Here is a 23710-nt window from a genome sequence, read left to right as displayed (position 1 = left end):
CAGCCAGCCTCCCCCCACCCCCCACCCCCCACCCCTTTTTTTTTAAGATAGGGGAGTGTCTTAATCTGTTCGGGCTGCTTGTAACAAACTACCATAGACTAGGTGGCCTATAAAAAACAAATTTATTTCTCACAGTTTTGGAGACTGGGATGTCCAAGATCAAGGCACTGGCAGACTTGGTGTCTGGTGAGGGCCTGATTCCTGGTGCAAAGACGTGTGTCTTCTTACTGTGACCTCATGTGGAGGAAGAGATGAGGGAGCTCTCCAGGGTCCCTTTTATATAGGCACTAATTCCATTCACAAGGGCTCCACCATCATGATCTTATCACCTCCCAAAGGCTCACCTCCAAATGCTATCACATTGCAGATTAGGTTTCAACATAGGATTTTTTTTTTTTTCCTTTTTGTCTTTTTTCGTGACCGGTAACGGGATCGCAACCCTCGGCATCGCGCCCGCACCGCTCTCAACCAGTGAGTGGACCGGTCTCCATATGGGATCCGAACCCTCGGCGGGAGCACCGCCGCGCTCCCAAGCGCCGCACTCTACCGAGTGCGCCACCAGGCCACATTTCCCCAAAATTCCTCAACATAGGAATTTTGGGGAAATGTAAATATTTAGTCTGTAGCAAGGAGAGACCTTTATTTTACCTTTTTTAGCCTTTTCACCCCATCCTAAATTGTGATGATGTACATAATTTTAGAGCTGGAAGGAAGCTCAGAGATCATCTTAATTCTCCTGACAATGCATTTTAATCACCTGGGGAAGCATTTTAAAAAAATACTTATTTTGGGACCCCAGAATCTGATTTAATTCATCTGGTGGGCATTTTTTAAAAACTCCCCAGGTGATTCTGGTGTTTATCATCAAAAGGTAGAGTCTGCGTTCATCTTCTTCAGTATGGACCTACCTTAGTGACTTGTTTCTAACAAACGGGATGTGGGGAACATGATGCCATATGACATGTAAGATTAGGTGGGAAAAGACAACATAGCTTCTATCTGGCTGCTTTCCCCAGCAACCCAACCGCCAGGTTGTGAGGAAGCCAGGTGTCCCAGCTCATAGCTCCTTGAGGCTCTGACAGCCTGCAGGGAGTGAGCAAGACTTCCGGGGGTTCTAGCCCCCGGTCTTCCGGCCACCCAGCCAATGCCAGACTTGTGCAGTCTGCAGACTCATGAGCTAAATAAATGATGGTGGTGTTCTAAGCCACTAAGTTTTGGGGTGGTTTGTACTATAGCAATAGAAAACCAGACTAATAATATTGGAGATTTTAAACATTCATCCATGTTCCACAGCTTAGAACTCTTTAAAATCTATTTTGCATGTTTCAGTCTTTGGCAATACACATTCATATTTTATGCTTGTTTTCATAGTGTGTACATATAATTTTGTTTATGTTTTCTTTTGGCATTTTATCAGCCATTCACATTTTACTAGATAATCTTTATAAAGAACGTTAAAACTGGCTATCTAATAGTCCATGCAGTACATACACGTGTACTTTTGGCAGACCTAAGTAAGCCCTGGCTGAACAGCTAGTTTTCCATGATTAGTTCACCCGTTGTAAAGGAACCAGGAAAAAATATTTGTATACCGGTCTTGGGGGGTGGGGGGCGGGGATGTGGAGAGGATATGGGTGGACCAGTGTCTTTTCCGTTCCTTCTCCTGGATGACCTAACTCAGTGCAGAGCCTATCGATGCATAGTCACTGAGCATCTCTGTGTGCAGAGAGCAGCATGTTATTGACAGTGTTTTAGTCTGTTTTCTTAATGTTTGTGCTTCAGATGTACCCTCTACACAGTGGCGATGGTATTATTTGAAGTAGAATTCCTAGGAGTGGACTTTAAACTGAGTTGAGAATGACTTGGAAAAGGGGAGAGAGAAAAGCCTGGATGTGAAGGAGAAGGATGAAAGTAGATGACCTGAGTTTTCTTGCCTGATGTGAAAGGACCAGGTCAGGTCAGAGAAGGTGGCACAGTTATCGTCTGATCAGTGTTAAACTCCAAAGTGGAGTTTGTTGGTGGAGAGTCATAGAAACCAGCGGTGGTTATGAAGAAGTTAAGGAAACTGGAGCAGTAATGCGGCTGTGGTGGGATGGGCATTCATGTTCTGAGTCAGGCAGCCCTAACCTTGAATACCAGGGCTTTCCTTACCAGCTCTGAAACTTGACGTAAGCCGTCAAACCTTTTAACCTGTTTCTTCATCTAGAGAGTGGGAGTAATACCTACTTCACACGACTGTAGCGGAAGATGTGTCAAAGAACAGAATTAAAACAAGTTTAAAGAACTCAGTTGGCTGCTTTTTTTTTTTTTTTTTTGGTTTTAGACAACTGTTACTACTGCTCATGAATTTATGCTTTGGCTGGGATTAGCTGGGAGGTATAATTTGTAATTGATCTTTTTTTTTTTTTAATAATTTTGGCAGCTGGCTGGTATGGGTATCTGAAACCTCCAATTGGCTTTATTGCAATTCTAGAATCGGGCAACACGTTATTCCGTAAGATAAAGTGTTCCAGTGAGCTAAGGAGAGCCTGGTTTTATAGACAGAAAAAGGCTGAAGAAAACAGAAACAAAGAACAAAAAGCAGGTTGGTCATTTCAAAGTCACTTTCATTAAGGAGGGGACAGGAAGACAGAACAATAGAAAAATAGCTGACAAGTTAACATCAGGTTACTTCAGGCTATCTTTTTGTTTTTTTTTTTTTTGGTTGGTGGCTGGCTGGTAAGAGGATGAAACCTTGACCTTGGTGTTAAGGGGCCAGCCCCAGGCTGTCTCTCTTGTGTAAGATTTAAAGCAGAGGGAACTTCACTATACCTATCTAAGACTAAAACTGGCCTGTTTGGGAAATTGACTATTACCTCTTTCTTCTGATTTGTGGGAAGGTCAGAACTTAGCAGAGGTGACTCCATTTTGGTTTTTAACTAGTCCACCCAAAACAATGGCCTCGGTAATTTTTATTTAACAATTGTTAATCATGTATGTCTTTCTTGCTCCAGTGAGAAGTGTGATTTTTATATAACCTTGAGGAGGTTAGAGGACAAACTGAAGGGGATGATAAGGAGAATGATTTGTGGTAAGAAAAGTGATAGGAAGTAGTTTTAGGTTTTATCATTTCAGATCTGTTTTTTTTTGTTTGTTTGTTTGTTTTTTGTCTTTTTTCGTGTCCGGCAATGGATTGCAACCCTCAGTGTCGCACCCGTACCAGACCGGGACCGGCAACGGGATCGCAACCCTCGGTGTTGCGTCCGCACCTCGCTCAGCCAGTGAGCGGGAACCGGTCTGTATGTGGGATCCGAACCCTCGGCAGGAGCGCCACCGTGCTCCCAAGCGGCGCACTGTAGCAGTGCGCCACCGGGCTGGCCCTCAGATCTGTTTTTTCATATGGAAACCTTAATGAATTAAATGGGAGTTGATGAATTAAATGCAGTCCTTACTGACTGCCTACTAAGTGCAGGGCCCTCTATCAAATGGTGCTGGAATGTACATATGGGTAGGTTCTGTCTCCTGGCTTTCCAGGTATTTGTAGTTGTCAAGCTCTTTTACCTGCCCGTAATCCTGACGACTGGGCCAATTGTCAAGCTTGGGCTGGGTCTGGAGCTCACAGACCCCTTAAGCCCATTGTCCAGACTGGGTCACAAACCCTTCACACACCAGGCTGGGTCACCAGACCCCTCACACGCAGGTCTATGAGCTAGGTAACCGGCAAACAGGTCCTTGGAAGCCGTAGGTTGGAGAACATGGCTGCGAGTGGCAGCCGCCTGAGGCACTGAATGCCAACCAAGTCTTAGCACAGTGCATGCACACTAACTCCACCCATACAACTTATTTACGAAGAATGCACCACACCACCCCCAACTGTCCCTAAGGTGAGGGGGCCTGATTAAATTATTCTATTTTCCCAACAGTGGTCCAGTAGGAAAGACAAATACATGCTTTGCTTACTAATTCAGAATGTGATGCCAGTTGAAATTCACAGGCAAAGATTAATTCTGAATGTAGGAATTGGGTAGGTGGCATTTCATATAAGATTTGGCATTTGAACTGGATCTTAAAAGGGAAAAGGATGGAGCATTCATTCTGGAAGTGCAGTGAGTGGATAGAGATGAAAAAGCACCCTTGTTTAGAGACAGCACATAGTTCTATAGAGCAAAAACACTGGGTGTATGGAGGGAGTTGTGGTGGGTTGTAACATTGAACATTTCTGTAGGCACTGGGGAGTCATTGAAGGTTTTTTGAGCAGAGAGTGACATGACCAGACTCTCAGCATGTGTTCAGATGGATTAGAGGGAAGAAAGAGGGATGCAATTAAATAGCTGTTGGATTAGTGAAGGCAAGAGAACAGGGGAGTGTCATAACAAGAGGCAGCCATGACAGGGAGTGCCATTTCAAGGGAGCATTGCTGGGACTTGGTGACAGGTGGGGAGTCTGAAAGCTGGGGAAGACTGGAGGGGAGTGATAGCAGCCCTGGGACTGGGAGTGATGTGGGGCAGGGCCAGCAGGAGGAGCACACGCTGCGGGGCAGGAGGAGCACACACTGAGGGGCAGGAGGAGGTGTGCTGCTTGTGGTTCTTAGCATGCAGGTGACGTGGGGAGGGCTGCCTGGACCTGGCCATTGCAAATGTGAGGTTAGCATTTCTGTGAATTTAAGAATAAGATGTAGATTTGATGATAGAAATCTGGAGATTACAGCTAAAGCAAGGAAAGGAGATGAAGTCAAAGAATGGAGTCTTTGCATGGAAAACAGAAGGCACTGGATGATCTGGAGCCTGATTTTAAGGGTCCTGTTCTTTGGTTGTGGGAAAATGCCACAAAGGTTGACTGAAAAGGAAGAGGTGAAGGTTTCTGCTGAGATTGGTTTTGCCAAGACTGTTAGACCTTACTCATGTGCTTAGTTCCTAAATTGTAGTGTTCAGTGGAATGAATAACTAGCAAAAATATACCATCGAACTATCTGCATTTCACCTGCCAAGGTCTCTGTTAAGTTTCTTACCTAAGAGTGCAATATTGTTAGTGCCTTTAAATTGTCTTCTCTTTGTCTGGGAGAAGCTGAAAAGGGAATGATTAAGTAATCTGATATTGAATAGACTAGTAAATGGCATCTCAGATCAGGGGAAGGGAGAGGATTTTTATAGTGAAATGAACTCTGAACCTAGGACTCTTAATTTTATTCTATACTTCTTAAAGAAACAGCTTAGAGAAGTCAATTGTGTGGTTACCAAACATTGCTACTGTGCATTGGCCTGTAGTATAATCTAAAATACATTTGGTCTTTGTGCCTGGCTTCTGTCACAGAGCCCCTGAAACACTAGGAATTTCCTGATAGGAGTGTCTTTTGTTATTCATGTGAGCCACTTTGATCACACCTGAGTTTATGCTGATGAGGGGCTCCTGGATAACCTCAATTTAGAGGAATTTTCAGCCCCAACCACCGAGCTCTGGGAAGGAGGGTGCTGGAGATTAAATTCTGTTAAGCTCTAGAAAAACTCTTTTTTTTTTTTAAAGAAAATGTATTTTTATTAATATTATTTTTCACATTTTAGGATGTTGTTGTGGAGCAGTTGGGAGGGAGGGGAAAGGGAAGGAAGTGGGATGGAAGAAGGAGGAAAGAGGACAGGTGGGATTAAGGCAGGAGATGGGGGAGGGGAGTGCTTCCAGCAGTGGCTTGGTCATTGCTGGGCTGGGTGCACATGTGTGTGTGGGGGGGTGGCAAAAGCCCTCACCGCCCATCATCCCAGCTTGGGAACCCAGAGTCCTTCTTGCTGCAGCTTGGTGGTCCTCACTGGGCTGGTTGCACATGTCAGGCGGGCATGGCCAAGGCCCTCAGCCCCCACCACCTCCTCGTGGGAGAGGCCGGGTCACTTCCAGCAGTGGCTCAGTGGTCATCACTAGGCTGGCTGCAGGTGTCCGGGGTCGGGGGCATGGCCAAGGCCCCCCACCACTGCGGCTGGGAAAGCCAGGGGCGCTTCCTGTGGCAGCTTGGTGGTCATCACTGGGCCAGCTGTGTGTGGGGGTGGGGACATGGCCAAGGCCTGAGAACCCCCACTACCCTGGCTGGGAGAGGCCAGGCAGTGGCTTGGTGGTCACCTTGGGCTGGCTGCACGAGGGTTTTGAGGGGTGTGGCATGGCGGAGGCACCTTGTCCTCCACCCTCAGGACTGGTTGCGGATGTTGGGGGCATTGTTGATGCCCCCGGTCCTCCCCCCTTTCTGGCTTGGTAGCTCAGGGGACATCCGGTCCTTCTAGGTGTTATAGGTGTTCTTTGGTGAAATGAGACCTTTACTAATGTCAAACTTGGTCTCTGGTTGTGGGTACTTTGTTTTTTCTTTCAGTTCTGTGTTGGATTATTTGCTGTTCCCACCACTTAAACTCTGTGCTAGAAGTAATTTGTTGTCCTTTCCTTACTTCTGAGATTGGGGAACTTCCTGTGGGGACCAGCACTTGAGCCCTGTGGTTGAGCTAAATTGCTGCTTTGCTGCTGGTTCCCTGGGGAAGGCTTTTTGTGCAGCTCAGGTTTTAATGATTGACTTTATAGGTACTTCTGGCTTTTGAGAGACCCGGTGCACCTGGGTTGTGTAGAAACTCTGGTCTGGGCCTGAGTCTTTTCGTCAAACTGCACCCCTGCAGTTCTATATTCCTGACCAGTCTCCACTGAGTGGTTCTAACACTGATTGGGGGCCAGATCTGTCCTTGCTGTGCCCCAGTGTTCTCCCGGTGGGCCCATCTCCCCAACTGCCTGTGCTCCAAACACTTTCCTTGGGATAGGCCATGCGCTAGTCCCTTGTGATGACTCACCAACCTCTGAGTGGCTCTTTTTTCACTTGTTTTGTCTCCTCGCTCCTGTGTGGGTCCACGGGAACCCTATTAGTGGTCTTGCTGGCCTGGGGGGCCACCGAGGCCCTCTTCTCCCCTGCTGCCTCTAAGCAACTCCATCCGAAGGGCACAGCTGTGGCTTTTGCTGGCTCCTGTTCTGTGCACTCAGCGGCTCCAGCCTGGAAGCAGCCAGGGCTTGAAACAGAGCAGTTTTTTCTTTCTCTCATCATGGCTTCTCCTGCCTTTATGCACTCTGTAGGTCTCTCCTCCTCTTCCCCTGAGCTCTAGCAGCCCCAGCGTGGCTGTCATTGCTTTTTTATAGTTGTAAATTGGTTGATTTGTGGGAGAGAGTGACACTAGAGACCATCTATTCCTCCATCTTGACCGGAAGTCCCTTAAGGCTCTAGAAAAACTTGTGAATAAGATTCGGTGAGCTTTGGGGTGCTGGAGGGTGGTGTGCCCAGAGAAGGGATGGAACCTCTGTGCCTTTCTACATCCTGTACCTTGCCCCATGCATGCCTTCCATTTGGCTGTTCCTGGGTTGTGTCCTTTATAACAAGCTATAGACATAAGGGAAGTGTTTCCCTGAGTTCTGTGAGTTATTCTAGCAAATTATTGAACCCGAGGAGGAGGTCGTGGGAACCCCAGTCTATAGCCAGTGGGTCAGAAGTACAGGTCACAATCTGGGGCTTTTGATTGGCATCTGACATGGGGCAGTCTTGTGGGACTGAACCCTCAACCTGTGGGGCCTGACGCCATCCCCAGGTACTGTGAAAATTGAGTTGAATTAGAGTACAACCTGTTGGTGTCTGCTGGAGATTGCTTGGTGTGTGGGAAAACCCCCCACATCTGGTGTCAGGAGAGAGTTGTGAGAGTGTAGTGTAGAAAAATAGAACATGTTTTCACAGAGGTCCTCATGCAGTCTTCACTGGGGTGGAAGTGGTCCAGTGCATTGAGCAGCTGTTCTCAGCTAACAGCCAGGATTCCTCCAGACCTCCCTCTTCCCTTACCCTTGTGACTTCGGACAGTTCTTCCTAAACACACAAGCATTTTGTAATGTTCCTGAAGTTTGAGAAGCAGGAGGCCAAAGGGGATGAAGTATGTACAAAGCAGAAGGCCAAAGGGGATTTTTATTACTGAGCTGAAACAGTGCAGGGACATGTAGCATCTTAATGAACAGATACCTTTCCAATTAAAACGAAAGCCCACTGTCATCTTAAGTTTTGCATAGTCCAGCAGTGCTCAGACACATTCTCATCCCCAGAGGCCTGCTGTCCGTCACATCCTATTGCCATCTCATCTAAGCATCAGAATTGTCAGTGTGGAATGAAGTTTTTCTATTCCCATTATGCGTGCAGTACCAATATAAAGTCCTAGCCAAAATGTAAATCTAAATTCTGGTTGAGTGCCCTATGTCTGTGTGTGCCAGGCTTGCTGCATACTCCCCCTTTTTCTTCCCTAGTTCAAGGAAACTCAATGGAATTCACCTGTGTCCATTTTAGGAATTATATTAAGATTTTCTTCCAGAAAAGATTATCCATGCATAGATCCAAAAGATATCAATGGCCAGATATCTGAAATACAGAAAATGAGTTACATAAGTTTCTCTGCTCTTGACCTTTATACTGCAGTGGATGGCTCTATAAGCCACCTTTTTTTCTCCTAGACAGTGGTGTTGGAAGAAATTTGCAGGTGAGGTCGGAACACTGATTAAACTCATCCTGCTTTTGGCTTCAGTAGTCCATGCAGAGCAGTCTTGCTGATACTTTGAGGGGCTCTGCCAGCAGAATGTACACCAAGTGCTCTGGCCGTGGGCATTCTGCTGTGTCATAGGATGGGAGGGTTCTTTCCCACCTTGTGTAACGGCGGAAACCTAAGTTTAAAAGACACCTATTGAAATATCTACTCTATTTCTTTGACTCACTGTGGACAGAGTTTTCTACTGAGTGATAACATTTTCATTCTAGCAGGAATAAGGGGGCTCATGTTCTCACCCCTCATACTGGAAGAGACCCAGCCTCTGGCTCTGTTTACTCCAGTTAAAAGGATTTTAGTGAAGGAAGAGAGGCTCTAGGGAGAGCCTCTTTTTTCTAGATCTCTTTGTGAGTCCATAAGTTTCAGTAATAATGAGGACAGTGAGAGTGCTTGGCATGTCCCAGGTTCTGTTGCGCACATGATCTTATTCTATCCTAAGTGACCCCAAGATGTAGGAGGTTGAGATAGGGTGAGTTCTAGTTTGCAGATTGAGACCAAGATTCAAAGAGTTGGGATGAGTTGCTTAAGGAACACAGCTAGTGAATGTTAAGCTTGAGAATTGAACCTGGGGTGGTGGTTTGTTTTTTTTTTTTGTCTCCAGATAGTATTCTTTTTTTCCCTCCCTTAACACTATTGAACTGCTCCCAGCCTTTCTATGTTAAGTTGGGGGATTCTGCTGTTAAAAGGTTACTCCTGTTACTGAACAGTCTGAAAATATGTATTATTTAAGTCCTGTATCTCTTTGGAATCCAAAATTGTTGTTTTCTTGTATAATTTGGTGGGAGGCAGCATCGGGCAGCAGGCAGAGGGGTGCTGGATCTTGCTGTTGGGGAGCAGCAGCGGTGTGGCCATGAAGAGGGGGTTCTGGGTGTCACGTGCTATCAGCCAGCAAGCTCCTGAAGTAACCCAGAGGCAGAGATCCAGGCCTGAGCAACTCACCCAGACTTCTTGAGTTTCCAGCCCTTTACTGCAGATCACTTAATTTTTGGTCCTAGTTATCCAGAAGGAGGACTGCCCTGGAATGAGAGGTTTGAGTTTCCTTTTAGACTATGCGCTTCTTGGCTGTGGTCTGATTTCGGGTGACTGGGATTGAAGCTTTCACAGGATGGAGGTGGAGGTGTTCACTGATAGAAAAAGGCTCTCATTGTTGCTCTTGTATTTTGCCTCCCACAGTGGGCTACCTTGAGAATGGAGAGAGGAGCCAAGGAGAAGAACCACCAGCTTTACAAGCCCTACACCAATGGTAAGACTGGGCCTCGATTCTTATCCTAAAAGCTCCCTTTCAAAAATGTTCCTAGGTGTGTTCCACACACACTCTTCTCTGTATGAAATGTAGGATGTATACTCTAAATATTTTTAACGTGCTCTCTGCCAGCATGCTGCTTGACAGGTTATTCTCTTTTGCAGGAATCATTGCAAAGGATCCCACTTCACTAGAAGAAGAGATCAAAGAAATTCGTCGAAGTGGTAGTAGTAAGGCTCTGGATAATACTCCAGAGTTTGAGCTCTCTGACATTTTCTACTTTTGCCGGAAAGGAATGGAGACCATCATGGATGATGAGGTGACAAAGAGATTCTCAGCGGAGGAACTGGAGTCCTGGAACCTGCTGAGCAGAACCAATTATAACTTCCAGTACATCAGCCTTCGGCTTACTGTCTTGTGGGGGTTAGGAGTGTTGATTCGGTATTGCTTCCTTCTGCCACTCAGGTGAGGGCTGGGCCTGATGGGATCAGAGGCTTGAGCTGCTGCTGCCTAAGCCTGCTACATGATCTGCCTCCCTGTCTCTCTCTGCTTTGTCTTCCCGTTTTAGAAAGAAGGGTAGTGTGATTCTTTCACTGGCCAGTCCATCTGTATCTTGGAAGGGTACCCTGGTGATTAGCCTTTAAAGGCCCTTGGGTTCTCTGCATATCAGACAGAAATAGTTGGGTTTCCTAGAGACAGATTGCCTGTCTAGATGGCTAAAGACAAGGACAGGGAACATCCTGTACCTTCTAGCTACTCCACCCTGGGCATGGCTGATTCCTTCCTGAAGCCTGCTTCTCCAGTACAGATGCAATATTGATCTGTGGGCTTTTCTGTGCCACGTGCTGTTCTGAGTGTATCTTTCTGATGCGGGCACCTTCAGGCTCTCCTTCCTATTGATTCACAGAGAAGCTGTGCTACTGCCAGGGTTTAAAGCCAACGGGAAGTGTGAGACGCAGGACAGCAAGTGCCTGAGGGCGGCACTGCCAGCTTTAGGGTTTTCCATCACTCTAGCTGCCTGAGACCTGTGGAGATAGTGTCAGCTGAGAGCCGAGTCCAAATTTCACTGTCATTTTGGAGTCAAAGTGATCTCTGGTTCCGAAAGCCCTTTGCGTTTCTGGATGGAACTCTTGGATTTGCTTGCTGTGTCTTAATGTGTTTTCTGATTCCAGGATAGCTCTTGCTTTCACGGGGATTAGCCTTCTGGTGGTGGGCACGACCGTCGTGGGATACTTGCCAAATGGGAGGTGAGTCAAGTGCACATGCCCATGTCTGTCTGTATGGCACTTAGTGCTGGCAGTGGCTTGGATATAAAGGCCAGGTCACTTTGGATACAGTCACATCCGTGGACTCTTAGATGGATAAAACAACACAGTAGTAACAATGGCATCAGCATTGAAGTCTTTTTTTTTGACGGATCGTGATCTGTGACTGTGTTCTTTTTGACCTTCAACCCACACACTTGCCATTTTAAAGACGAAAGGAGAAATTACAAAAATGTAGAGTCCGGGGCTTAGATGTTACAGCACGTTGTTTAGTTTTGAGCATTTTACTGTGTTGATGTATTGGTGAAAGAATAAGTTTTTAAAAATTATTTGAAATTTAAGTAGGTTTTGTCTGTTTTGTTAATTTTTTTTAAAGAAAACTTTGCTCCTTCTGGGAAGTTCTGGGGCTAGCAAATCTCTCTTCTACCCTGGCTGGTGAGGTTAGATTGTCTTCCTATGTGTAAAACAAAACCCAAAACCTTTGTCCTGTTGTTGCAGGTTTAAGGAGTTCATGAGTAAACATGTTCACTTAATGTGTTACCGGATCTGTGTGCGAGCCCTGACAGCCATCATTACTTACCATGACAGGTAAGGGGACTTTGCATTATTAGAGAGGGAGATCCACTGGCAGAAAACACAACCCACCTGTCCTTGGCCAAGTGGGAGACTCCTTGTGAGGTGAGGGATGTGTTCCAAGTGAATGGTTTTACATTAATTTTTGTTGCTTTGCATACGTTTTAAACCCAGGAAAAACAGACCAAGAAATGGTGGCATCTGTGTGGCCAATCATACCTCTCCTATTGATGTGATCATTTTGGCCAGTGATGGCTATTATGCCATGGTGAGATCTTTTTCTGTTGTTTTTTTGAGGCAAGACTTTTCACTTTAGACTGATTGGGGCTGGGAAGTTTCTGACCCCTTTGCAGAGTACTTAAGGGTGTAAACCTGTAACCATACTTTTATACCTGGGCCCCAACCTAGATTGTCACCTTGGGGAACTCCTGGGGACTTGGAGAGGAGATATCTGAGCAGTGACTGAGGCTGTGGCTGGAGATCATGCACTTGGGACGTTTACGCAGACTGTGGGAAGGATGAATGTTTTGGAGGGGACTTAAGGACTGGACTCAAATGCAGTTGAGAATCTACCCAGGGAGGGGAGTTTTTACACAAGGTGTCACTCAATTTTATTATTATTATTTTTTTAGGGTTTTCAGTTATGTTTTTAATGACATATCTCTGTCACTGATTAAAAGGAGCCTTAATAGTGGTTTCTTTAGTGAGCAACCTACAGTTAGCAATAAAATGTTGGAGGGTGAGAAGTTGGAGTACTTATTTGTGGGCTCTGGGGCTTCCTCCCCAGAGTAGGGGGATTTGCGTGAGGATGGCTTCGCTACTAACTGTTCTTTTGTCTGAGACAGGTGGGTCAAGTGCACGGGGGACTTATGGGTGTGATTCAGAGAGCCATGGTGAAGGCCTGCCCGCACATCTGGTTTGAGCGTTCTGAAGTGAAAGATCGCCACCTGGTGGCCAAAAGGTAAGTGGACAAAGTGCTCTTCTGTGTGACCCACTATGTGAAGTACAGTCGTCCCTCGGTGTCCCTCAGTATCTGCAGGGGGTTGGCTCCAGGACACTAAAATGCACAGGTGCTCAAGTCCCTGAAACAAAGTGGCATAGTGTCTGCACGTAACTTGTGCACGTCCTCCCACATACTTAAGTCATCTCCACGTTACAATAACTAATACAGTGTAAATGCTATGTAAATAGTTGTTTATACTGTATTTTTAGATTTTGTATTATTTTAAATTTTATCTTATTATACTTTTTTGGAGCATTTTTGATCCTTGGTTACAGAACCAGCAGATACAGAAGGCTGACTGTATGCAGAAAGCATTTTAGGGAGGTTATCCTTCCTTTTTTTTTTTTTTTTAAAAAAAGATGACCGGTAAGGGGATCTTAACCCTTGACTTGGTGTTGTCAGCACCACGCTCACCAAGTGAGCGAACCGGCCATCCCTATGTGGGATCCGAACCCGGGGCCTTGGTGTTATCAGCACCGCACTCTACCGAGTGAGCCACGGGCCGGCCCGAGGTTATCCTTCCATAGTGGAAAGAGTATCCTCTACACTGAGCCTTGACTATTTTCATATTAATTTTTTCCTAAAATATGGAATATAAAGAGTATACCCTAGTATTATTTACCATGTTAGTAATATAAATCCCAGTATTTTTTTTTTTTTTTTCCTTTTTTGTCTTTTTTCGTGACCGGCAACGGATCGCAACCCTCAGTGTCGCACCCGTACTGGACTGGGACCGGCAACGGGATTGCAACCCTCGGTGTTGCGCCCGCACCTCGCTCAGCCAGTGAGCCGCCGGTCTGTATGTGGGATCCGAACCCTCGGTGGGAGCGCCACCGCGCTCCCAAGTGGCGCACTGTAGCAGTGTGCCACCGGGCCGGCCCTAAATCCCAGTATTATTTACCAAGTTAGTAATGTTTCTTAACCTTTTTTATTCATTGTACCCATTGTAATCAACAAAGTATGAATTTTTATGACTATATGAAATCTCAAAGTGAATTCATTATCACAAGTAAAAACAAGGCAATGAAACAAAGTGCTTATTTGCTTTCAAACTTAAAAAACAAGAGGGTAAATCCGGTTTGAGTAGACAGAGAGGCATCACGATAACAGCTGGGACCATCTTCCATAGGGACAAGTGAACTATCTACTGAATTCCCTTTGCTAAGTCTCAGGGACAGTACTGAGCCAGGGGCGTGCAAGTGAAGCCTAGCAGGGCTGTTAAAGCAGGCCGTCGGCAGAGGCTTCTTGGAGTGCCATGTGCAGATAGTCCCGACTCTGAGCAGCAGCCTCTGTGCACAGACTTTAACACTGAACTGAACAGTTGTATGAATTAAGTAGTAGTCATCTGATTTTTTTCTTTGTGAGCTTTAGATTGTGGGTTTATAAAGGATAGAGTCATATTTGTTAACTTGCTTTTATGCATCTAAGCTTGTGTCACATATAAATCAAATAGGTTATTTATAAATGATGATGGACATAAAGTTGTCTGACCCTGCTTTTTGTTTTTCTTTTCAAAAGACTGACTGAACACGTGCAAGATAAAAGCAAGCTACCTATCCTCATCTTCCCAGAAGGTAAGAAGGGGCTAATCACCACAAAGAGTGTCCGTGTAGGGGAGCTATGCAGGCTTGTAACTATGATGTTGCTGAGGAACCAGCCCCTCCAACCCTTATTGGGGTTATCTGTTTTTACTGAACAGTGTTAAGTCTCCTTTAAATTGGTTGTGGGATGCAAAACTCAGGGAAATTCAGAATTTGGACTAGGAGTGTTATAGCGTGAACTTCCTCAGTGCAGGAATCCCATCTTTATTACTGCTGCCAGGATCTTTCAGCTTCCTGTGAAGTTCTTTCTGAGTCCTCCGAGGTCCACCAAGTGCCTCTGGCCCTTTTTCTGGGCTGGTGTGTGTTCGTCAGGGAAAGTGGTCCTATGAAAAGAGACCAAGAAGCATTATAGCATTTGCCTGTCTTTTTTAAGGGTTCATTCATTAGTTAGGGAGATGACAGATTTATCCTGTTTGAGGAGCCATTAGAAGAATTTTGATTATTATATTTGGTCTTTAAGAAAATCATAATATCTGGGATAAAGGACCAAAAGAAATAGCATTTTACTCTGTCCTGCATTTTAGGAACGTGCATCAATAATACATCGGTGATGATGTTCAAAAAGGGAAGTTTTGAAATTGGAGCCACGGTTTACCCTGTTGCTATCAAGGTATCAACCCTCTGCAGGCACATGTTGTCATTATCGCATCTGCCATGAACAGGACGCAACACGAGCAGGCGGAGCAGACAGCAGGCTGATCCTCTCTGGCAGAGCCGTGTGGGCCGGGCTCACATGGGCAGTGCCAGAGGAGGAGATGCTCATGGTTGGGGAGTGTTTGGATGAGGAAGAGTCAGATTCCCTCCCATTCCTCACCACTGCCAGATTCAGGAAAGCTTTGTGTTTGTCCCTCACCGGCATGTAGGACGCTCAGCTGGAAAAGGTGGCTTGCTGCAGGGAACGGGTGTGGCTGCCAAGATGGGTTTGCAGGTTTGGTGGGAGGTGAGGATGGCTGGGTCCTTACTACAGTGCACGTTAAGAAACAGCTCCACCGCTTTGGGTTGTGCATCATCTCATGCACCAGCAGCAGCTCACGACAATGAGAGGGTCTTCAGAGATTGTCTGATCACCTCTGCGTTCAGGACCTCGCCCCTCACCTTTCACTCTCCCTGGAGAGGTGGAATGTAGACAGCCAGTCAGCTGCACTTTTTCCTCCATGCCCTCGCTCCCTTCATGTGCATCTTATTTCATAACAGACTCGCAATATTGCCAGAAAAACCCAGGCCTCACATCATGATTCCTAAAACACATACGCTGTTGTCACTGGGTAAAGTGCTTAGGTGGAAATCTTAGAGCAGAGTGAAACAGTGAGCAGACTGGAGGCAGAGCTGTGCTTGGGATTTGGTCTCCACACTTCTACAAGTATCTGTTTCTTGCAGAGCATTCTGTAGAGATGTTTCTGGTTTTCACCTGCCCCTCTTGGTCAGGCAGACGCTGACCAGCCACTCACCTTTTGCCAGGTGGGGATGGCAAGTGAGTGTTGGCTGCAGGGGAACTCTGGCTGATAGTTCAGGAGTGCTGAGCCATTTGTCGAGGGTGCTGTGTCTGGGAGTAGCAGGAATGAGGACGCCAACTGTTAGCAGTATCTGCCATGGCTGTGGGGTGGGCAGTGGCACTTGTGCTGCATGCAGGCCGTCCTGTATAGTGCGGTTGGTTGCTTTACCACATATGTTACTGGATGGAAACCCTTCTTGCTCACTCCAGAGCATTGGTTCTTAGACTTGAGCCATGTCAGCATCCCCTGGAGTATTGTTGAGGTGCAGGTTGCTGGGCCTCATGCCTATGGTTGCTGCGTGTTCATTTTCACGTGTGCCTGGGTGGTGCTGGCAGGGGACCACGTTGGCGGACCGGTGCTGGCAGGGGACCGCATTGGAGGACAAGTGCTGGGAAGTCGGGGTCTTCATTGTTGCTGGAAGGTGGACCCTGGGAGAGGAATGGCCCCTCGCCACAGTAAAATGCCCACAAATTTTCCATGGCATTTCACTCAGTCCACAGAGTAAAGCCCACACACGGTTAAAACTTTTGCTTCACGGGAACTTCTCTAGTTTTTGTGAAGCTTTTCTTGGTAACCAAACTTGGATGACCATAGCAATTTCAAGTCTCTTATTACATTTCCACCAAAATTGAGCCATTGTCTGACTTTGAGGAAGCTAGAGCTGTTATTGTGAGCTTTTGCCTTGTTTTTCTCTCCAGCATGAAATAGAGAATCAATCCTGAACAACAGGCTCCCACACTCTCTTAATGTCAAAGTTTTTATCCATATCGTGCTTTATAAACTAGAATAACATTTTCTTTCTATCATGTGCATTAGCTTAGTTTTTAGAACTTATTTTTCTCCCTTATTTCTTTTTGGTATTTTAATGAGAACTATTAAACCTTCTAAAGTTAAATCTAAATTTCTTAGTTTCTACAATTAAATCTAAATGTCTTCATTTCTATAGTTAGGGCCATAATCTCGGCATAATTATTCAATCAGTATGAATAATTTTATATTCGTGTTTTATGAATGTAAATTTTATATATAAAACTTAGGCCAGAAAGGCCTAAAAGATCATAGTTTAAGCGTAGCCCCGCCCCCAGTGCAAGATTGTACTGCAGCACCTGCCGGCGCTCCCTCTACCTCCCCCAGGGAAGGGCACTTCCACACTGCTGGCAACCTGGCCTGTGGGATCACTCTTGAAATTCCATCTCCTTTCATGGAAGGATATAAAGGCCAGGTCCCCTCTCTGGTCCTAGGTCTTTGCTTTACAGTTACACACAGGTAGTCTAGTGCCATGTCTGCAGTAGCCCTTCAGCACTTGATAACAGTCCCACGCCACTCCTTTGGGCATTCTCCTCAAGAACTCGGTTCCTGTTGCTTCTTGTATGGCTTCCCCCTCTAGCACCTTGCCACCCCACTCACCAGCTTACCCTGACCTGCCACTTGAACAGTGGCAGCCTTTTGCCTCCCTCAGAGTCATTGGCATGTGCAAGTGGCTGCCATGCCTGCTTCTCGGTGGGAAGCGCAGCCTGTGTGGTTGAGGCTCATGAGACTGCCAGTGTGCATCTGTCTGCTAATGATTTCATCAGTGCAGTGTCCTGCCTGAACAGATCATGTGCTTTGTTAGAAGTGCAAATACAGAAGCATATCATAAACTTTCTCATTGTTTCCTCGTTGGTCTGGGGCACCAGAAATGATATGAGGAACTTGGTGATTATATAAGAAAACGTCTTTATTTGGGAGAGGCCCACTAGCTGTGTTTATAAGTGAATGGCCTGATGTTAGAGGTAGGCCTTCTAAGGGGGGGTTAGACACAGCAAGTGTGGGGAACTGTTGGTGGTCGTTGGATCTGGAGAGTGGGTGTGTGGGAGCACGTTATCGAATACTTTAATGACTCATGACCTATGAGTAAGACATAGAACTAATCCCAGGGGGAGGGCATTTGTTTGGGGAAGGCTGTTAGGGGAGTCTTCTCTAGTAATCCACAGCAGAGGCTTGAGTCATTCAGGGGTGACTGATGTTGCTGGAGGTCAGAACTGCTCAGGTGTAGAGTTATCTCAGAAGTGTTTGTGCAGGGGTCTGCTGACACCTGCACCTGGTTAGAACTGCACCTTACCACCCAGCTTTCTACTGTCTCTCAGTATGACCCTCAGTTCGGTGATGCCTTCTGGAACAGCAGCAAATACGGGATGGTGACGTACCTGCTGAGGATGATGACCAGCTGGGCCATTGTCTGCAGTGTTTGGTACCTGCCCCCCATGATCAGAGAGGTGGGTGCCTCACCACGCATAGGTCTTCACTCACTTCTTATTCGCTTACTTATGATCGTGAGCCTAGGCTGAGCATGCTTGTCCGTTCTTCCTGACAGACAGATGAAGACGCCGTCCAGTTTGCAAACAGGGTGAAATCCGCCATTGCCAGGCAGGGAGGACTGGTGGACCTGCTGTGGTGAGTTTAGAGCCAGAATCATCAACTGAGTCTAGGAGACCATGAATTTCTGAAGCAGATGCTGAATCACTGGCCCCATTGACAAAGAGGCCCTCCTCCCTGGTGTGGAGAATTAGACTTGCCAACCTGGAGTGTGGGAAGTTTGACTCCTTTCTCCTAGTTCCAGCTCAGAAGTACCCTGTGCTACTTTGACCTTGGGGAACATGGAGTCAAGGACATCTGGACTGAAGCAGTTGATTCTGTGTACCTTTCTGGGGTTTGTACCAGTCTACCAGGGCACTCAGACAATCCTCATCTCTAGGTAGGGATAACCTGATTCTGATCTGGAAACCTCATAGGAGTATGGGAATTGCTCTGATCTCAGTGTATTTGGCAAAACTGCACCATCCTTAGAAAGGTAAAGGTTTCATTTATTGCATTTAGCTTGTTAACTACTAGTGCAGGCGTTGACAGACTTTTTCTGTAAAGAGTCAGTAAATATTTTAGGCTTTGTGGGCCGTATGATGTCTGCTGCAACCTCTGCCACTGTGGCGTGAAAGCAGTCTGAGATAATGTGTGCACAAAGGCATGGCTGTGTTCCAATATAAAACTTTTATCTACAAAGGCAGGTATCAGGCTGGATTTGGCCCATCAGCCACAGTTTACCAACCCTTATACCAGAGTACAACACAGTTATACTCCAAATAATAGGAGATTGATCGGGATGAACTCTGGTTCACAGAAACTTTCCCACCCTGTAGGCCCTTAGAAACCAAAGTGCAAGTATTGGCTGTGGAGGGCATTTGACTTAGATGTGTCTTATGAGCAAAGCAAAGGCAAAAATTCAAATTTTAAAGTGAACTGTGGGCTCTCAGGTGATAGCATGGTTCTCAGATTATGGCCTTTTTGGAAAATGCTAACATTTATTGAGCACTGACTGTATGTCAGACCCTGTGCTGCTGATACTCTGTGTGATCGTCCCATTTTTGTCCTCCCAGTAACCCCCTGAAGTAGACCTGTCACTCACGTTCTACACATGAGAAACTGAATCTCAGAGGGGCTGAATTGCTCTTCTCCAGAGTCACAACTTACATACTAGAGCTAGATTTTGAGCCCAGGTCTGACAGGCTTTTAGAGCTTGGAAGGTAACCACTACTCCACGTTCCCTGCTGCTGGGGTCAAACAACGACAGGGTGGCTGTGTGTGAAAACCTGCTTTCGCTGCAGGTTTTAAAGGGGTAGCAGAAAGACTGCAAGTGGCCTTGCATGTTTGTAAGTCATTGAAGGTGATGATAATTCTAGTGTCTATGCAAGGAGTCCAGGTGACAGGCGGAATGGCCTGTGAAGAAATAAACCCTGGCAAAGAGGACCCGGGCAGGATGTAGCAGAGAGGTGCTGGCTAGCAAGGCCAGACTCTGTCAACCCAAGGAGTTTAAACTTTGATTCCCTTATGGTGCTATCCCTTGAGCATGAGAGAAATAAGAATTTGCATTTACACTTGTGTTCTTTGCATTAATTTGGAGTATCCCTGGGTCTGAATTTTACTGATTACATTTCACAGATCAATGTTACAGATATTTTGTCTCAATATTTCTTAAAGCTTGGCTCCCCTTCCATAATGCCAGGATACCTCTTGTATCCTTTGTAAGGTAGAGATGGATGTTAGAGTAGGAAGAATTGTAAACTTCCTGGTAGGTTTCAGCAGTTACAGAGTACCTTGAACATGAGTAATGAATTCTGACTGCAAGGTAAGAGTGAGTATTTTGAAGTGGAAAGGGTGGGTTCCAGGAGTCTTGGGCTGGTGTCCGAGGTCACCGTGATGGTAGTTAGAGAGTGCTCCTGCTCCAGCCGGCGGCTCTTGGTTTCTGAGCAGCACGGTGCATGTGCCCATGAGGCAAGGGTGGCTGAGCCTTCCGTGCCCTCACACGCAGCCTTTTTCTCACATCAGGGACGGGGGCCTGAAGAGGGAGAAGGTGAAGGACACATTCAAAGAGGAGCAGCAGAAGCTGTACAGCAAGATGATCGTTGGCAACCACAAGGACAGGAGCCGGTCCTGAGTCCGCACCTGGCGCTGGCCAGGCCCCACGCGCAGGTCCCGACGCGTGAGCCAGCTGGAGTTGCCACTGCTGCTGCCCCGCTGCTGCCTCCTTTCCAAACTCGGGATCCCAGGACTCCGTCTTCCTTAGAGCCATGCCGGGTCCCCTGCACTCTGGGGCAGCGCCGCCCGCCCTTGGCCATCCGAAATGAATGCCACTGGGCGTTGCTGCCAGCACGAGATGCCTTCTTGTTTCTTTTACAGTAAGTCCGTTGGAGGAATGCCATTGAAGTCAGCAGTCCACCTGTGCACGTGTGCAGGTCCACACTGCCACATGAGGGACATTGCGGTGGTAGTCTGTCATGATGCCCACATGCCAGGGGCCTGGCGGGGGATCTTGAGGAGAGGCACTGCTGAGGCAGTGTGGCCTGCTCCAGGCAAAACCTCAACCTAGCCCTAGAGCTCTGCAGACTCAGCAAAAAGAAAACTGTCGTCTGTTGGGACTTTCAGCAAAATGAAGTACTAAGTTCCTGTGCTACTGCTTATGAGAAGTCACTAGAGGGGGTGGGAAGAGGCCAGGTGACCCCTGACTTGTCGGTGGTGAGAACCAAGAGTCACTTTGTGTTTACTCCAGGGCTGACCCTGAATTCCCCACGTGACTTGCTGTCTGTTTAGTGTGTGCCTCAGTTTTCCCACCTGCAGCATGGATCAGGAGGGGAAGGTGGCGATACCCACCTCACAGGGCTCTTGTGGGGATGAAAGTGCTGCAGCAAGTGAAGGGTGGGGACGTCCAGTGTTGTGAGTCCAGGTCATGGGACGCAGCAGGGCTGGGCCTGAGCACAGAGCTGCCGCACAGGGCTTTGGGTTTGCTTTTGTGAGTAAATAAAATTGGTTGGCAAACAAACTGGGGACTTTTCCCTTCACTCCCTCTCCCCTGGATGTAGCCCCGAGTAACTTGCTTCTTGTCCAAGTTACAGCTTCTCTAACCTGAACGTAACCCTGGGAGCGGAGGTATCCACTCGACTTCCGGGAGGAGGAATAGTGTTGTTTGTAGGAAGGCAAACTACTTGTGTCGGACGTTGGCGAATCTCTCTGGCCAGTGGAGGATTTCCAGCACAGAGGGTGCTTAGAGGCATGTGAGGGGACACAGTTGCGTTGAGGTGGGGAGGGAAGGTGGCTGGCGGCCAGCCTCAGGACATGGAAAGCCAGGGGAAAGTACAAGGGTGAGGAGAGAGCAGAGAACAGGTGGGGCACCTGGGGCACCAGGGGGAGGCATGGCATCCTGCCCCCTGGGCCTGCCTCACAGTCGTGGGAGAGCAGAGCCGAAGCCAGACGCCCTTTTGGCTCCTGCTTCCACGGTTCACCAACTCCATATCCCTCTGAAGAGCTGCCTCAGCTACCTGTTTACCATCCGTCCGTCCCCTACTCTCTGTTCCCTGCTCCGTCATGGCACAGTCACGGTCCCTTCTGGATTTTGCAGCAGCTGTGGTAAGCGTTCCATCTCCAAGGTCCACCTGTGACCTGGGGTTTGGGGAAGTTAAGAATGAAGCCAGGCTCCTGAGGCTGTGGAGTTGATGCCACCTCGCAGTGCCCGGGACCCTGGGCTCTATGGCCCCAGAGTCTCACACTCCCCTGACTCACTGTCACCTCCCGAGACAGCCTTTCATTTCCTCTGCCCTGCCTGGTCGCTAACCAATGGAAAAATCCTCTTTTCTCTCAAATAAAAACAGTTAGGACTGTAAGAACAGCATCTTAGGAACTGTTTTACAAGTTGTTCAACAATGCTCAAGGGGACGTTTACAGTGTTTAAAAGCTAACTGGAATCATCTTTAAAAGTTGGTATTGGGGGCCGGCCCGGTGGCGCACTGCTGTAGTGTGCCACTTGGGAAGTGCGGCGGCGCTCCCGCCGAGGGTTCGGATCCCACATACAGACCGGTTCCCGCTCACTGGCTGAGCGAGGCGCGGGAGCGACGCCGAGGGTTGCGATCCCGTTGCCGGTCCCGGTCCGGTACGGGGGCGACACTGAGGGTTGCGATCCGTTGCCGGACACGGAAAAAGACAAAAAGGAAAAAAAAAAAAAAAAGTTGGTATTGGGACTGGGCCAGTTCGCTCAGTTGGTGAGAGCATGGTGTTTTAACACTAAGGTCAAGGGTTCGGAACCCTGCACCAGCCTGCCACCTAAGGAAAACAAAAACAAAAGGTATTGAAGGTCAAGTTCCCTTCTAGAAAGTTCTCTAAAGCTTTAACTCATAATTTATTACTTTTGTGATTTGCATAGGTGTATTTTTATATTTTGTTTTCGCTTTTAATTGTCTCATGTTCAGTACAGCTGTCTGTTGCTGCTGACAGCAGTGTATTATTGCAAGAGCCTGGGTTAGAGTCACTCTTGGGAATATTTGTGGAGACCAGGCAGCGACTATTCTACCTTTTTTTACTAACAGGAGAAGGGATGTGAATAGTACCTACAAAAGTGAAATCTCTAGGGGTCGGCCCGGTGGCGCACTGGAGAGTGCACCGCTTGGGAGCGTGGTGGTGCTCCTGCCGAGGGTTCGGATCCCATGTGGAGACCGGTTCCCGCTCACTGGCTGAGCGCGGTGCGGGCGCAACACCGAGGGTTGCCATTTCCTTACCGGTCAGTAAAAAAGACAAAAAGGAAAAAAAAAAGTGAAATCTCTAAAAATTTTATTTAGTGCTCATTACAAGCATTCAGGCTTATCCTACTGCTCCATCCTTTTTGACTGGGGATCCTGCAGGCTCCGAGTTATCCATAAGTCAGAATATTTGGTTTGGGGTAATGGTCTCATGTGGTGAAACCTTAAGATGCTTAGGAACACTAAAGCGATGTACAGTATAAGCTGTGCTCACTCTTGTGACCCCGGAAGGGATGAGGGTGCGCCTGCAATAAAAGCAGGCGGTGTTCACTAGTGGGTGTGCACCGGTGGCTTCTAGTCCCACTTGGTATCTGCTGCTCATTTCCTGCTTTCACTTACTTCTCTGCATCTGTGTATTTCCTGATTGATAACTAGGCGCTGGGCCCTTTCCACTTCTGAAATTTCTGTGATTTTTTTTTTTTTTTGTCTTTTTCTGTGTCCGGCAACGGATGGCAACCCTCAGTGTCACCCCCGTATCGGACCAGGACCGGCAATGGGATCGCAACCCTCGGTGTTGCTCCCGCGCCTCGCTCAGCCAGTGAGCGGGAACCGGTCTGTATGTGGGATCCGAACCCTCGGCGGGAGCGCCACCGCGCTTCCCAAGCGGCGCACTATCGCAGTGCGCCACCGGGCCGGCCCCAAAATTTCTGTGATTTTTAAACCCGTAGTTCAAACTTTGTGTTTGAGCTTTGAAGTCTTCGAATTCCTAAATAAAAGTCAGTTTTGAATTCATTTGCTTCCTCTAAAACGTTAGAGCTAGTGAAACTAAACTCCACTACAGGGTGTCCCCATGAGTAAAGGAGTGTCCCCATGAGTAAAGGAGAGTCCCCAAGCGTTTGAAGTGGTTGCGGGACCGGGCCCACACCTCTCTTGG

At 47.3% G+C, this 23710-nt stretch overlaps 1 protein-coding gene across 1 annotated transcript in view; it reads left to right on the top strand.

Moving 5' to 3' along the window:
- AGPAT6 (1-acylglycerol-3-phosphate O-acyltransferase 6) overlaps positions 1 to 21089 on the top strand; it is a 25883-nt gene extending 4794 nt beyond the window's left edge. Inside the window, exons 2-12 of the mRNA XM_008568756.1 lie at positions 9735 to 9804; positions 9969 to 10269; positions 10977 to 11051; positions 11568 to 11657; positions 11817 to 11910; positions 12488 to 12603; positions 14164 to 14219; positions 14771 to 14856; positions 17866 to 17994; positions 18093 to 18172; positions 20099 to 21089. Of these exons, the coding sequence (XP_008566978.1) occupies positions 9735 to 9804; positions 9969 to 10269; positions 10977 to 11051; positions 11568 to 11657; positions 11817 to 11910; positions 12488 to 12603; positions 14164 to 14219; positions 14771 to 14856; positions 17866 to 17994; positions 18093 to 18172; positions 20099 to 20207 (1206 nt within the window). The 3' untranslated portion in view covers positions 20208 to 21089. The remainder of the gene's footprint in view (positions 1 to 9734; positions 9805 to 9968; positions 10270 to 10976; positions 11052 to 11567; positions 11658 to 11816; positions 11911 to 12487; positions 12604 to 14163; positions 14220 to 14770; positions 14857 to 17865; positions 17995 to 18092; positions 18173 to 20098) is intronic.
- Positions 21090 to 23710: the final 2621 nt, after the last annotated feature.

The sequence above is a fragment of the Galeopterus variegatus genome, unplaced genomic scaffold, assembly GCF_000696425.1.
Source record: "Galeopterus variegatus unplaced genomic scaffold, G_variegatus-3.0.2 Scaffold438, whole genome shotgun sequence".
Taxonomy (NCBI): Eukaryota; Metazoa; Chordata; class Mammalia; order Dermoptera; family Cynocephalidae; genus Galeopterus; species Galeopterus variegatus.
The sequence above is the reverse complement of the archived record's forward strand: the minus strand, read 5'-3'. Positions and strand labels throughout refer to the sequence as shown.